We start from the raw sequence: 16,801 nt of genomic DNA, 5'->3' as shown, positions 1-16,801 counted from the left end.
CCAGGTTTGATCACAGTCCTACTGCTATGAAACAATATATTTGTTTATGTTTTAGTGATGTAAACTAACCCCCAAACAGGGAGTAGAGGAGCTTATGTTAGTAAATCCCAAATGCTTACAAAGTGCCTCCTCCCTTCTGTCTGGTGGGGCCCTTTGGTTGCTTTTGCAACCTGCAGTCTGAAAAAGCAGCTGATAAAGCCGAAGTCATCAAATTGGTAGATGAGGCTAAAGGGTAGGTTTGGAAAGACCCAGTGCAAAGCCTCAAGGTGCGCTGGGGTGGCCTTTAGGGTGCAAGGGCAAGGCTCCATGTCTGTCCCTATGGCTTCTTGCAGCTACCCCTAGGCCATGGCTAGTTCTAGCTTGAGCTGGCCTGAGATGGCTGTTTGTGCGTTTGTAAGAGGGTTAATGGGATGGTTTCTATTCAAAAGCAAGGTAGCACCAAAAAGGGAAAGCGCTTTTTTGAGTGGGGCAGGAGTGGGTGCCCTCTCACCTTGCAAAATAGGATTCAAGCTCCTGGGAAGAGCCTGCCGCGGCCTTGCAGTGTGTTTGAGGACTGCTGTACGTCTAAGTCAAGCCCATAAGGATTATATTAGTGCATGGAACAAGCAACAGAGCAAAAGGAGCACAAATAGGAGTAACACAGATGATCCCATGGCTCTAGAAGCCAGCAATGTTGCAGGTTCACATCCTTTAAACTTTGTAGTACTATAGTTTAATATGGATTTATATCAAGCTGTAACTTCCTGGAGCCTTTTGTGCTTCCTCCAGCTGGATCTTGCAGACTGTGTTTGTTTTCCCTTTTAGATTCTTTAGACATATCCTGTCTTCTGTCTCCTCTCTCGCTATTGTTAATTCGCTGGTTGTGAAAATATAAAGTAAACAAAAGAAAGCTTAAAAATGTATCAGCTAGTATCAAATCTAATTTCCCTCTCTTCCTGTCTTCAGCTTTTTTCTCTTTGTGACGGAGAGATCTCTTGAACTGTCCATCTCAGAGAGGACAGAGATAGGCAAGGTGCAAGAAAGAGGAAAGTCTTTTGGAAAAATGCAGGCAGCAGGTTATATTTCAGTACGACTTAATATATGCAGAGGCTAAATATGTGGAGAAACTTAGAAATAGGACTAAAAATTTTATTTTTAAGAGCACAGGAACATTTTGACTTGAACACGGAGCAAAATGTGAGCTTTCTTGGGCAGACTAAAAATATTCAAGCAACATAATTACGTGTGAAGTTTGATGGGTATGAGAGGAAATCTTTGACAAGTGATCAGTGGCAAATAATGTTTACTGTAAAGCTGCATTTGGCAATATGAGTATATGAAATAGGTCTTATAGGTTCAGCAAATAATGGTGAGGTGCGAGCCACAAGTGATTATAATCCAATGCAAGTACGGCTATATCTGGTTTAAACCAGGAAGAGCTTTGTAAAATTGTTATATAAATTTGAACCCGTTGATAGAGGAATGCTTTTATAAGAACAGTAGGTGGCTGACCTCTGGGATCGCTCAGTGCCCGGTACGTGAGTCCCAGTTTTAAAAATAGCAAGTTGATTAGTAGCTCTTTGCTAACCTCAAGTGCTGGACAAAGAGCAAGCGCTGCCATTTCCTCCTAAAGTGGAAACCTGAGCAAGGCTTGAAGTGTTGTGCTGACCTTCTGAATAACATGCCTGAAGCACCAATTTCTTATGTTTCCTTGAATTTTGACCAGTTTAAAATAACTTAGAACAACATTATTTCAAATGTAACTTGCCTGAATTTGCTACTGCATTAGAAAGAAGACCGAATCCTTTATTTTCTTTGTGATATGAATAGTATTACTGACCTTAGAAACTTTGGCCCTGAGGCAGGCAGGAGTGTTCATTAAAGGAACCTGCAACTTTTGTCTCCAAAGTAGACAAAGTAGAGCCATTTTTATATGAAGAGATTTGCAGTTTTTGGCAGCCATAATTTAGATTCATCTGCCATTTCTTGCTCTATTAGTGGTGCCTGCTCTGTTGTTTGTTACAAGTTTCAAGTGTCATATCATTCTTCCTGCAATTTGGACTGTTTTCTGTCAGTTAATATCTTTCTATATCTTTTTTTATGACTAGTTGTTAAACAATTCACATCTTACACAGATCATTGAACTAGTTTTATGGGAGAATAAGAGATAATATACAGAAGTATGCTATATTCTACTTGGCAATATATGCAAGATAGCTGCCACCAGCTTTAAGCACAGATTTTTTCCATTGTTTAAGTGCGTCGCAATTATGGAGCATAGCCAGATCCAAACTTTCTCAAAGGTGGCAGCGCTTTTAGAGCAATAGGTTTTGGACTGGCTATTTTTAGCAGAAGGCCCAATTCTGTTTCTTGTCATAGAGACTTTTTGCTGATACCAGCTGGTGGACGTGACCAGAGAACCAGCTAATGCTCATACTGATTCTGTCCTGTTTTCAAGTAATTTGCAGATGTCTAAGGCCAGGCCAGGCATAAAATAGAATTTTTAGCAGCACCTTCGGAGCCTGCTTCAAGGGTGGGGTAGAGGAAAATGAACTGTGACTTGAGATTGCCTATGTTTAGTTCATTTGCAGAAGCCTAGGCTATTGGCAGGCATGCAGAGACGAAAGCCTTGGTGCCCTTCGCTTTGCGTAGCCTCATGCCCTGAATGTGCAGGGCACCGGGGATGCCGGCTCAGGCTCTCCCGCTGCAAGTGCTGGCTCCCTCCGTGAGCGGCTGCAGCTGGAGCAGCGAGGGCTCTCAGGGCAGCGTTGCCTGATGTGTTTTTCCAAAACGTTACAGGTTCAATGATAGCAGCGAGGCTTAATTAATTAATTTAATTAAGTAGGAAAAATATAATTAAAGGCTTAATCTTTCAGCCTGCGGGCTAAACTTTCCTTCACTTGGCTGGTTCTGTACTCCAAGGGTGAAGTTAGAGGATCTTTGACAGCAACAAGGAGAGAATTCACTATTTAATATTTCCTCCTTTTTGTTTTCGTGACCTGCTGCTATTTGCATGTGCTAGTGCGTTATGTGCACTGGAAACATTTCCTGGTGCTGGAAACATGAGAAGTGTTCTTGCAATTGTGTCATGTGGTCCACTCTGAGGTCCCAAGCTATGTGCTGGAAAGCCTGGTACAGTCGAGGGGGGTTCTTTAACTGGCTAAGTTTTGATCAAAATTTTGGATATGTTTTCCTGAGCCTTTGATGTAAGGCCACAATCCAGAAAAGCACTTAGCCATACATACTTAGCTTTCAAGTGCGGTCTTTAACAAGTTCTCAAACTTGGGTCTACGTTTACCCTGTCAGCGTAAGTGACTCCTCCTCTATCAGTGGAAGTATCTAGGAACATTTGAAAATACTTAATGGTGGGTATGGTTGAATGAATTACCAGCAGATAATCACAGAAATTCTGCAGTGACTTGCAATGATCTTTTATCTTTTGAAGGGGAAAAAAGAGAAACTTTTCAATGCTGTGGAGTCTGCAGACTTCCAACAATGGCAGGTTGGGATTAACTGATAGCTGTTTTTTATAGTTGGACTTACTGAAACATTGAACAGCAGTGAAAACATTCAAATTAAATTATTTGCACAATACTCCTATGTGTCTTTTGGAAATGTGGGGATGAAAGTTTTCTTGCAAGTTCAAAGGCTTATAAGGCAGTACCTCCGCTGATGTACAGGGTCCTGAACACTTGGGCAAAAAGTGTGTGAGAATGTATGGAAAAGCAAAATGTATTACTTAATAAAAGATGCAATGATGCACTATTTCAGTAGTGACAGAGGAAGGAAACCATGGCATGTCTGTGTTACAAAGCCAGGCTGTTATCTTGCAGCAATGTAGCCTATACACAGAGAAACCCTAGAAGATAGGGGAGTTTACTGAAATCCTCACACTAAGTTCATGTTTTATTGCATGTCCCTCTGAAGTTTTACACTACACTTCTTCCCTACATGAATCTGAAGTGTTGCTCTTTGTTATGATCGGCTGTTACATTATTTAATGTCATAAGCGTGCATGTAATAGATGCTGAACCAGAAAGTCTCTGCCCTGAAAAGCTCATACAGCCTGTTGGAAATCTCTTTAATGCTAGGAGTAACAGCAGTGGCAGTGAAAGCCAGAAATATTGCTGGCATCCTGTTTTTGAGTTAAAAATTATTACGTATAAAATGATGATACCTGTAAGCTCAGCTTGGCTTTTAGAGCTCAGGAAGAGTTCCCAGGGCTACAGGTTCGAGAGATACAATTTTGCTTATAGCTTGTAAGCATTCAAGACAGTCTGAGCTTTGGCTTACAAGGACACTGGCTGCATTTCAGGTACGTAATGTTCTTGTGAGTGACTTGCTGTATGTCTAGTTAATTTTTAAGAGGGTTTAAAATAGTTTAGAATAATCTACTGGGCACAGACACGGTGGATACTTGCAGTGGCTGTGCAAATGGGAAATCCTTCCCTCTCTCCCCTCACTTTGTATGTGAATAAGGATTGATCATACCCTGCCCTGTATTGGTCTCCCACAGGGTACAATTACAGGAGAAAAGTATCTCTCTATTTCCCACGCAATGAATGTGTATTCTGGGTCTTTCTGATCTTTCTAATCCTTGCCGCTAGTAGCAAATTTCTTTAGAGCCATTGGACTAGCGTATTGGAGTCCGGGGGGAAATCTATTAGCCATGCTGCTATTTGGTATTTGTTTTCTTCTCATCGTGTTAAGGGTAACTAAATGTTTCTTAACCAGCATAGTTATATCACATATAACTATACCGTGTTTTGCTGAAATTCTACCCATCTCACCAGATATGCAGAAATATTGGCTCTAATAGTTAAGATCTGCAGGAATATGCAAATTCTTGAGAAGTGACTTAGAAAAGTGTTTGTGTGTAGTGGAGTCTGTGCACAGCTAGTGCATAGTGCTTGGCAGTACCTATCACCTCTTGAAGAAATTGTATTTTGGCTAAGATAGAAGATAGGAATCCATTGATCTCTGTGTTGTCTGTACAAATTCCCTGCAGTTTTAATCAGGGACTTGCAGCTTGGTTGTTCTGGCTAGATTCCAGCACAGTTGCATTTTGCCTAAATACATAATATAATAATATTATAATATTATTAATATGTTGTTAATAATAATAATATATTATTAAAATCATATATTATAAATAATATATTATTAATAATATAGTAAAATAAATAATAATAATTTTGCCTGTTATATAAATTGGCTACTCATTATATAATTTCTCATTATCTGCTCATTTCTAGATCTACAGTGTGTTATCAAAGACAGCTGCTTTTTTGTGGGAGAGATGTTTATGTTTCAATAATAAATGAAGTTATTCTGATGCTGAGATGTGTGCTTTTTAGTTTCCTTCGATAGGATGTTTGACCATGTTGGGAGCAGTGTGTTGTTTCTTCAGAAAATGTTTGTATCTATGCCTTCACCTGAAAAGGGACATTAATGCAGTTAATTGTACCAAGAAATTTTGTTGTGTAGTATTTACAGTGTAACCTAGTTTTTCTAAGTTTGATACTCAACCAGTGAACAATGCTTATTGTCTGATCTTGAAGGGGCTGAATGTTTGGTGCAGACCTTGATTTAGTAAGGCTAATTCCAGAGCAGGACAAATGCACATTAGCCCCTACTTATCGGTGTTTAATTGGTGCAGGGCATCTAAAAGCTTTGACTCTGACAAGTCCTTTATGAGGGGGTGGGGCGGGCATGGGCTGAAGCAAGTAGACACGAGAATGGAAAAGTTCCCCATGGGTGAGTGCTGAAATTAGTAACGAGCCTCGCGCTGGTGCAAACATAGCGCGTAAGCACATGGATCTGTGTGCAGTTCCTCTGACACAAATGTGTTAACTGCTGCATAGCTGCTTAGTGACCCTGGATGGAGAGGGGGATGGTGGCAGCGCCGGGACCCCTCCTCAGTTTGGGCAATGTCTCCCAGCCAGCGCTGCAGGACCCTGCGTGAGAGAGCAACAGTGAAGCACACAGCCTGGCCGCCTTGGGGGACGGGTTGTTGTACTAGGCTGGGTTGTAAGTTTTGTCCGCTGTCACTCTCTGCCTCCAAAGATTGGAAAGCAGTAAGCGATGCATGTGTTTTTCTAAATTTTATTCTCTGGTCTCTGCCTTTACTTCTGGAAATCCTCATCTTTAACTTATCTACGTTTAACTACATTTGACCTGGCGGTGTCCCTTTAATATCACAATATGTAAGGATATCAGACACTAAAGATATTGGAGAAGTGATTAAAAGCAGTTTTCTAAAAACTATTCATGTGCCTGAAATTTCAGAGCCAAACTCTTCCCACTCCATTGACTAAATCAGTCTAGAAATCTCCAAAGCCTCTTCTGCGGCAGGGAAACATCAGCAGCAAGCCTAATCCTCAGACTGGCGAGAAATGAGAAGGCAAAACTCCCAAATAAAGGTCTCAGAACTTTCTGGAAACAAAATTCCAATATAAACTTGGTTTTAGGTCTCCTGTATATCATAAAAGAAATTTACCAGTATGAAGAAACACGCAGTTGTATTTTTGTCTCTGTCAGGGTTTAGTGACAGAGATGGCACAGGCTGATTTCAGCTTGGAGTACATATATATCATTATAGTGAAGGGAGAAATTTTAATTTATTGTCGATGTTTAATTAAATGATCACAATTCTGAAATGTTAACCACAATTTTATGAAAGAAACGTATGTATTATAGAGATAATTTAGAAAGCTAGGAACCAAAAGCAAATGAATTGAAGCTCAGAAGTCTCTGCATGTTCACTTGCCTAATCCTGAAGTCGTCAGATGACTGTAAAAAGTATGAAGCATTACAACCCTTTTCCTGATTAGCTGTGAATTTAGAAACCTTGTTAAAGCATTAGATTAAGAAATGGATGCTGTTGTTATGGGCTAAATTTACACAGCATGTGAAGATTTCCGGTCAATTTTATACAAAAATAATGGCAAATGTCTCTCCTTCAGTTCTGTAACTTGTAGTGCTTCAGAAAATGATATGCAGTTATGCAGACTTGTATTTAATTTTTTCCTTTTTTTTAACACCATCTCTTTAAGGAACTTCACTAAGGACAATAGTGTTTGATACTTTGCCAGCTGTTTTTTGCTGTATTCCCTTGTTCATAATTTGATATGAAAACCAGACTTAAAGTTACAGAGTTTTAGGCAGGCTTCATCATGAGCATATACAGATGACATGCGATCCAAGCATTATTATTGTTTTAATATAAAAATTACAGAAGCAAGGATAAGAGCCAATGCAATGTGGCCTCTGGCAAACTTTCTGTAAATAATCAAAGATTACTGTTGAAATATCTGTATAGGAAGATTTCTTCTATTTCTTTGCAGAGCAGGGTGAAAATTCCCAGTATTTTATCAAATTTACTTTGAAATGGTATCCGTCCTTATTACTGAGGAATTCTTAAAGTCTAAGAATCCTTAAGTTGAGTTAAAGGTGTTGAGTAGTTATGCTTGTAGCAGCTATACCATTAGGAGATACGTATCCTTGGCGTTTCAAGATTCAAGGATCAAATTCATTTCATAACAGTCTTGTTTATTTGAGGCAAATGGGAATTTTGGCAATGACTCTACAGTGGCAAGGTTAGGTTCATGGCATCCGATCCAAAGCTCATTGGAGTCAATAGGATTCTTTCTGCTGACTTGTTAGGCCTTCAGTCTGACCCCTTGTGATTAGCCAGGTGATTAGCTATGTTGCGTGGTGAAATGCTGCTGCTACTATCTCAGCTGCAGGAAAAAAGAATGCTATTGGGCCGATTGGTAAAATGTTATGCAAAACATCCAGAATTTTAAACATTACTTTTATCTTAAAAACAAAAACAAAAAACTAAAGACCTGAAACAAAAAAAAAAGAATGATTTTTTAAAAATAAGGTATGTTCTTTTAGGTGGCAGACTAGATATTCAAAAAGCTGATAATAAAGATGCCTTTATATGTCCCTTACTACATACCGTAATGCTGGCTAGCACAGTTTATTGCCGTTCCTCAGGATTATGCAGAGCAAAGGTATCTTTTGATTTGAAATAACTACACTAAAAAGCTGTAGCATAGCAGATGATTTATCCTCACTTCTTTAAAAAAAATTTCTATTTTAACTTGCATTGTGTGATGGCATCAGAAGAAATGTTGACCTTTGGAGATAAAAACTTCTTTGACATCCTTTCTTAGGTGTATTCACATGTGGATTACCTGAGTGATTATCCCAGCCATTCCATTATACTCACTTGGTAATGAGAAGTTTACTAAAGTAGATATATTTTAAAAAAAGCCTTTTTATTCAAGGCATCCCATAAAATAATTTTTTTTTTATTTTCTGCTTCTGATAGGTCAAGAGTAATATCTACAGGAAATGGATTTCAGAAAAAGCAGAGTCCCTTGATGTTGTAATATCAGAAACATTTCAGTGTTTTCCTTGATCACTCAAGCAATTAGGATGAAGTGGTTTGGGAATGAAGCATGAAGCAATACTGGTTGCTAATGAAAATCCTGCTGCTTTAAAAAAATGAAATCTGTTCTGCTGCTTCTCAGGCTTTTCTTTGGATTGAATTTTTGTGTCTTGTCTTCAGTAGGCCTCTTTCAAAGATAATTAATTTTCCTGCATGCCTTGCTCTGTGCAGCCCTGAGCATCTGCCATGGTAATATGCCTTCATTCTGAGCTCAGCCGGAAACAGTTCAGTTAGTTGTTCCCAGAAGAATGCACATGCACATTAATACTAGCAAGCTATTTTTTAGTAAACTCTTTCATCTTTATCAATGAGGGCCTGATTCAGCTACATTAAAATCACAGAACGACTCCCATTGGTTTTGATGGAAGCTGGATCCAAACCTTCAGACATGTTGTTATTTCATTGATACAGCTCTTGACTTTCCATAACCAAACGATTACCTATAAGATTATGTGGGGGCAGGTAATATTTGAGGATGTGAAGCAAAAGTACGAAACCTCAAACAGACCTGTTTTATTAAGGATTGTAATTCCATTCAGCAGATGAGAGAGGTATTCTCTCTTGTAAGAATTATTGCAGAACTCCAACCGTAAAATGCTCCCAGGAGTTTTCTTAATCAGTTGGATTACAGACTCTCATGAATTTAATTCTTTACTAATTTGTGATATGAAAGAGACCTTTTACAAACAGGCTTGGAGACAGGTATTCATCATAAACATTTTTACAAGGCAGATGTGTACTGTGCAGGGATAATTGTTTGCGAACATTAGAAGTAAGTAAGGAGTCAGTGTTTATTATTTGCCTTGTATGCCTAATTATAAACCAGGACCATGCTGTCCCCTGTCCTAGAGCTTGCTGTCTAAGATAGGCAAAAGGCAGAGAGAGGAACAGTATGAGAAGCAACGAGACAATTTTGATCAGTATAATTGTATTTACTTTCTACCTATCTATTACCTGTTTTGTTGTGGTGGCAGCTCAGATTAACTGCAAGTTGATTTTCCTGTGCTCCAGTATTTCATAAATTCAGGCCTGGAGTTTTCAAAGTTTGGCATCCAAAACCCATTATTGCTTTTCGGAATTTTGGTCCTGATAGACTGGAAGAGGTTCCAAAACTCCAGGAGAGATTCTTTGAAAAATCTCTGTACCACAGTGACTATTAACGCAGCTACACAGACTTTATCAAGTCAGTTTTCGCAGAGCCCCTGGAGGTCAGTGGAAAAATCCCTCTTGACATTACTGCTTAGTGCTAGAGCTGGTCTTTCAGTAGGGTCTCAGTTTTTTGCATTTTGCGTTTCACTGTAGTCCTAGTTCAGTAAACATGTAACCAGAAAACACCGGTTCTTAAAACTTAATAACAGTGGTTAAAAAAAGGAATCAATCATCTCTTTCTGGTTAAATAAATACAAATAATTAAAAAATATTTAGGAATGTATAGTCGTTTAAGCAACTCCTCGTTTTCCCGTTTCCATTTCCAATTCATCATAGCCGCTTCTTCTATTTTATATGTGTTTTATAGTGGTCCTCTAAACTGTTTTCATATTCATTAATAGAGGCAGACATAAATCTCAGTATTCATAATTATATGGAGCTCTGTAAACCTTGGGAGTGAACGGCTGGGACTGGTCAGAGTTATAGCTGTAGCTTCAGCCCATAGCATTTGATTTAATCTAGCACCATGATGGGAATCAGAGATGTTCAGCATATACAGCAATATCGATATTATAATGCAGTTTTTGATGTTATGTTCTGAAGTTTAGGAATACAGTTATGTCTTTTCAGTCACCAAAGTCTTGGATCGAAGAGGTCTTCAGTAAGAGAGACTGTGCTAACATCATTCCCAGTTCAAAAGATCCTCACAGGTAAAACAGTGAATTTCACTTTTCTTTCTGCTACGTTTAGAAAGAATCAGAATAAATTTTTATGCGCATTGTGTGCAATGTTTGGTGCAGTTCTTCGCAGTTTTGTGATGGCCCAGTTGGTGACTGCTGATACTTATGAGTTTTTGTAGATACTGCCACCAGTATATTTAAAATTAGGCTGTTTGTTTAAGTTAGAAATTGGCAGCTATTAACCTTCCTGAACTTCTCAGATATGTTGCTCTCAGTCCAGTAACTAAAATTGTAGTATGATGCTCAACTGAGAGAGGCAAATGATGTTCTTCTTAATGTTAAATTACTACTGCCCAGGAATTCTTAGTCCTGTTTTGCTGGCTTTTTCCCTTTCTCGAAGGACTAAAACAGAATCTGCTTTATGTTAGAAATAATGTCTGCTGTTGCTTATGGTACTCTGAGATGCAGGTTTCTGCTCAGGCTGGCAAAGAATGTGAGAACAGTAAGAAAACAAATCAAATGTTCAATCCAGGTTTGAGGAATTGAAAATACAAACCTTCCAGATCGTGCCCTCCAGATGGTGTAACTAATAGGTTGTATTACCTAAATAAATTTGGTGAAATCACATCTCGGGGGTGAAAACTTGTAATTCGGATCATATTGTTTTGAACACATGGACAGTGTAAATGATAACTCATCTGTGAAATGCAGATTTGACATACAATCTGAGATGCAAAATTCTAAACAAATCACTGAAGCTGTGCAGTAAATCTTTCTAGGTTGAATGCAGAAGTACACAACCTTTAATTCTGTTGATTAGAATTTTTCCACGAGTGAATAGATATTTCAAGAATACCATTGCAGGTACTTTCTTTTATACATGCATGCATTAATTATTCATTTGTTGTCACAGATGTCCTGCAGGATGTCAAGTTTGCCAGAATTTAATCAGGTAAGGCTTTATAAATGAAAGTCTGTACTTTTTAAAATGAGCTAAAGTAAAAATGGACCTTTCTGGTCTAGGAAGCAACAATAACAAAAATATCCTTCCTCTGGAAATGTCATAAGAGTGTTCCTGGGGATAGTTTTACTGTAAACCCTGGTACAACAAATTATATGATAACAATCAATTTACTCAAAGTACAACATTTTATCCAAAGGACTTCTGCAGGTGTCTTTGTCTTATCTTCTCTTGAGGAATGAAAGGTAGAAATGTGTCTCTAAGTGGGTAACAATTCCAGCTATATCCTGGGTGCCATAAAAAAGAGGGAGAGGAAAGCAGTGGAGAACAGGAAAAACTAGGGAAAAGGGAGGAACAAAATGAAGGGGTAAGGAAGAAGGCAATAGACACATCCCTGATGATGACGATGTTTTAAAAGATTTTTATCATCTTCATTGTACTGGCTGTTCTGAATTCTTGCTTTTGGGAAGGCAAACAACAAAATTTACATCGTTTTGATCCTTTTAACTGGTGTGTGATATGGTGGGAGCAGGGAGGGGAGTCAGAAGAAGGAGAGAAGGTGGGAGTGTGCACCCCACAGTGTTTTCTTACTAAATTCTTTTTCTCTTTTACCTTTCTTTGTAAAGCGATCTCATAGATTTGGATTTTGTTCTGCTCTTGCTGTTATTACCTTCACTTTTTGGTGTGCATTTTCCTGCTTTTAAAATTTATGTGAATCCTATTTGTCCGTCTGTCTATATATGCAGGCTGTGTGTGGGTATCTGGTGTTCATTTCCATCAGCCATTATCTTCCAGGTACATTCTCCCAAAAGATAGTCATCTTTTTTCTTGTGTGTTTTAAGGTGCACACATATCTTTATTCTAGCAGAGTTTTTCTTTCAATAAGAGAAAAGCATTTCCACATGCGTGTTAAAATTGGTTATATTATGTTTATTAGATCAGAAAAGAAACTAGTGATAAGCCTCTTGAGATTTATATATTTTTCACAGCAATCAAAAATTGTTGTGAATGTACTTGGTGTATACTATAATTTGACCTAATACCTTGAGGCAAATGAGCTTTTTATTTTTTTCTCCCCAAATGGAATATCAGAACGTTGTTGTTTAAAGAGAGCTTCCAAGGTTTGCAGTCAGTTCATGAGTGGGTTACGCAACTGTTTGCTAATGCTAAGCAGAATAATGCCTTTAAGTACTTGCTAATCAAATTTGAGTAATTTATTGGCACATTTGTTTGCCCATGGCTTCCCAGGGTGTTGAAATAGCCTACCTCCCCTCCCCTGCTGTGCTCCCAAACACCTCCCGGGTGGCTGCGCCAGGGCACTCAGACTGAGCTCACTGTGTGGATATTCAGCAATGTGGTGCTGAACCTCTGGGTCCTTGTGCATCTCTGTTGCTTTTGTGAGTTATCCCTGCATCTGACCTTTCAGGCGCATTTCTTGGACACCAGCTCTGAAGTGCTGCCCGCTAGGGCACTGGCTTCTGGCATGTTGTTACTGCAGTTACTTTTATGTCACTGTTGACCCTCCAAGTTTCTCCTGGTTGCTCAAAGTACAGCTTTTCCAGGGTGCTGTTGCTGCATTGCTCCACATCACTCCCTTCCTCCCTAGCAGCTTGGTGAGCCTTTAAAGTAAGGAAGGAAGAGCTATTGCAAAGACGCTTTGAAACCGTGCATGATAGGGTAATAGGATAAATCGGGCTGGCAGGGACAGCCGGAGGTCCTGGCCCGGCAGCCCCGGCCCCACCGCCTGCCCCGAGCTCCCCCCGGCCCGGCCCGGCCGACCGTCGGCGCCCTCGTCCTCGCCACGTCCCGCCGGGGCCCCTAGGCCGCTTCCTCCTGCCCGGCCGGGGCCCTCCGGACGGCGGCTGCCCTCCCGCGCGGCCACCGGCGCCCCACGCTCAGGGCCGTTGGCGGCCGGCCGGAGGGCCCTCGTCCCCTGCCCCGGTCACGCGTGGGGACGGCCAGCAGGACAGGCCCCGGCAGAGGCCCCGCGGTGCCCCGCCGGCCCCGGCCTCCCCGTAGGGCACCACCCATGACCACCGCCCTCTGAGCCCGACCCTCAACCAGTCTTTTACCCGTCTCGCTTTTACCCTCTCACCCGGAAAATAACATCCCAGTTTGGACACAAGAATACCGGGAGACGGAGCCAAAAACCTCGCTGAAGTTGAGGTAAATGGCATCCACTGCCCTCCCCTCATCCTCAAATCCGCTCATTTTATCACAGAAAGCAGTCAAATTGGTCACGCATGTGTTACCCTTGGTAAATCCACGCTGACTGCTCCCAAACACCATCTTCTCCACCTGGTGCTCAGAAACATGCTCCAAGAGGACTCACTCCATAATTTTCCCAGGGACCAAAGTGATGCTAACCAGCCTGCTGTTCCCGAGATTAAGTTTTGCCCTTTTTTGCAGATATCTGCAAAGTTAACCTTTTGCCAGTTGCTCGGGACCTCCCCCAGTCACCACAACTGGTCCAGGCTGATGTATAGTGGCCTTGCGAGGACATCTGCCAGCTCCCTCAGCACCCTGGCGTGCAGCCCATTGGGTCCCAGGGACTTACGTGCGGCGAGTGCTCGTGAGCAGTCCCTCACTCGCTCCTCACCCTGTCTGCTGGCTCCTCTTCTTCTTGAGCCCTGTCACTAAACATACAGCACAAAGAATTACAGCAAAATACAAGTTGCTCGATATAATGTTGTGATTTGATTTCCTCACCCTTCCTGAAAGCTTACTGGTCTCAGCTTTTGACCTTCCAGATAGCTCAGGAGTTACTTGTGCCTTTTCCTTTCCTGCTAGGTGCCTAGAGAGAGCGTGACAACTTGGAGCAGAGCAGACTCTTTGGGAAATACCAGTCCTTTTGAGTTCATACTCAAATGGTATGGTAATCTTAGGTCTGAAAGCGGGTGTATACACCCTGCAGTGCGTGTGTTAGGTCCATGGGCAGTCCTCCACTGGCTGCTCACTGTAACTGAGGCAATCTGCAAATGCGCTGATCCCTGTGTGCATTTGTGTTTAAACGTTAAGCATGCAGTGCAAACGCTATTTACTAAAATAATTTTGTGTTCATTGGCCCTCTCGTTTTCAAGATTAGTGCACTGATTTGTCATGTGAGATAGTTAGTTCCTTTCCACAGGATCTTTGCTATGAAAAGGCAGGTTGCTGCAGTTGATGTTGCTCTAGAAAGGGCTACTAATGTGACTCTGTAAGGCAAAACAACATGTGAGGTAGTTCTTATGTGCTGACATTTTGATGGTAGTTTTCTGCAGTGCCAGGTTTCAACAGCTCTTTAATTCTCTACGGAAAAAGGTTGCTTAACTGAGTTATTAATTCTTCAAGACAGTGGGATGCCTCCCTTCTCTAGTCTGCCTTTGTAGAGCATTGAATAGATCAAATGTTATTTGCCTGTGCTGAAAAACTGGAGTGCAAAGATAAAATTTGTTTTCTGGATCTCATAAAGTGCCCTTTTAAAACAGTGAACCTGCTTAATTTGCTTAAGTTTTTTTTTTTTTTTTGATCCATTTGTCTGGCACCGGTTAATTCTCTGTAATCTCCATAGAAAATGTTCTGTCCTTGTGCATTTTACCTCTGCAGGGTTTTGCAGATCGAGTTTACCTCTAATCTGCTCCTAGATCCACAAGTAATGTTTCAGAGTCCCAAGGAATTCATTCAGTTTGGGAGGTTGGAGGCTGCTTGATGTCTCACAGAGTAGAAGAGAAGGATTTCTCTAAATTTCCCAAGAGTATTTGAACATCAAAAATGTTTAAAGGGAAACGGGAGTGTCAGGTGTCATTATAAATTACATTAAAGTTAATCCTGCAAAACAGTCCGAAGCCTGTCAGAACCTGTATAGCAGTAATACTGATTGAATTTGGAGCCCAGGCTATTCATCCTCTTGCAAGGTTTTAAAGCTAACTGAACATCTGCTAAATTTCCATTAACGTTGCACTTCAGTCAATTTATTTTATATATTCAATTTGCTGGTGTCCAGGTGTTAGTATAAAGGTCATTTCTCTGTAGACTTAATGTCGCTTCTCTCCTCCTGATTAAAGACCGTAACTCCAAGATCTTCTTCAATACCTACAATAGCCTGTGGTCATAACCACAAAAAAGTCTTGATGTCCCAAAATATTCTTCTTAAGGCTCACGTATGACCCCAATAAATCTGAACTGCATTACTCAGATCAGAATTACTTGGTGGGACTGTCAAACTGTTATTGGTGTTCCCCAGGTATAAAAAAATCATGTATCTATCAAAACATATTTATGATTCAATGCTATTTTGCCATTGGTGAGTTTTTTCATCTGAGTTCATTTTTGTTGTATTTGGTGTCAGAAAGGTAGAGAATCCATCTTTGCAAGAAAACTATTTGGGCTATTCTGATCAAGATCCTACAGCCATGTGCTAGTGCATATGATATAAAATCATTTCTTCATTTTTAATGTGAGATGTTGCTGTGGACGGCTGATTGGAGATCACCCAGGAGTAGACTGTAGCTGGCCAGTCTATCAGGCTGCCCTGCAGAGAGGCGATGAAGAATGGTCTGTGCAAAAACACACAAAGACGAGTCCAACTGATGCATTTGGGACGATCAACTTCCAAGATGGAGATCATACTTACCATGCCAAGGTTTGGGTTTAATTTAACTTTTAATAGGTGTTGGGTAATATGTCCTGCTTTTTTAAATTTTGGTGTAAGAAAGGCAAAAAGTGGGGTTGGGTGAATTGTTAGTCCTGAAAGAACAGGATAACGTACAAATAACTCAAATTTGAGTGGGTATACAATATTCTTATGTTGAGCTTCACTGAGATTAAGAGTAACCTGACTTGCTCTCTGTACGGCTCGCTGATATATTTTTATGCTATCACATTAATATTTGTCTTTATTTGTAAAGGTTCTAACGTTTCACAAAATCTTTAAGACATTAGAGCTGAGAACTTTCTCAGATATTTCATTTTCTTCACCTGAAATATTTAAAAGATATTTATTTTACCCATGATTATTTCTTCCAGTATATTAGACTCTCTTATGATAGCAATTTGGACCAGCTGTTGCACCTGATGGTTAAAGAGTGGCAGATGGAATTGCCAAAACTAGTGATCTCTGTTCATGGAGGCATTCAAAATTTCAAGCTTCCCTCAAAGGTCAAACAGGTTTTCAGCAAAGGATTGGTCAAGGCTGCTGAGACTACGGGAGCATGGATAATTACGGAAGGCATCAATAGCGGTAGTATAATTCTTTTTCTTTGTTTCAGTCTTCATCATATATGAGCAATTAGGGCAAATACAAAGTAGCTGTTTGTATGATAATTTAAGATATTCCAGCGTGAAATAAAGGAATTTTTTTCAGGAGTAGTGCATAATGCAAAGAGTGACATCAGATTGCTCTGCTGTTGGCTGGCATTCTGAGTATTTTTAGCATTTTTTATTAAAAGAGGAAAGAGTATTGTGCATGTTATAAGAAGCACAGTGCTAATTGATAGTAGATAACCAGAACTTACACTGCAGTGGATTTCATCTACTGCCTTAAAACATTCAGGTTCTGAGGACTGTGATCAGCATCTTTAAAACAGTTTCCAA

General features: G+C 40.2%; 1 protein-coding gene across 1 annotated transcript in view; it reads left to right on the top strand.

Moving 5' to 3' along the window:
* Positions 1–16,801, top strand: part of TRPM6 (transient receptor potential cation channel subfamily M member 6) — a 99,947-nt gene that overhangs the window by 15,443 nt on the left and 67,703 nt on the right. The window contains exons 3-6 of the mRNA XM_068927820.1: positions 10,220–10,299; positions 11,183–11,221; positions 15,671–15,851; positions 16,235–16,448. Coding sequence (XP_068783921.1) covers positions 10,220–10,299; positions 11,183–11,221; positions 15,671–15,851; positions 16,235–16,448 — 514 coding nt within the window. The remainder of the gene's footprint in view (positions 1–10,219; positions 10,300–11,182; positions 11,222–15,670; positions 15,852–16,234; positions 16,449–16,801) is intronic.

This window comes from Struthio camelus, chromosome Z (genome assembly GCF_040807025.1).
Source record: "Struthio camelus isolate bStrCam1 chromosome Z, bStrCam1.hap1, whole genome shotgun sequence".
In the NCBI taxonomy this organism is placed as follows: Eukaryota; Metazoa; Chordata; class Aves; order Struthioniformes; family Struthionidae; genus Struthio; species Struthio camelus.
The sequence above is the reverse complement of the archived record's forward strand: the minus strand, read 5'-3'. Positions and strand labels throughout refer to the sequence as shown.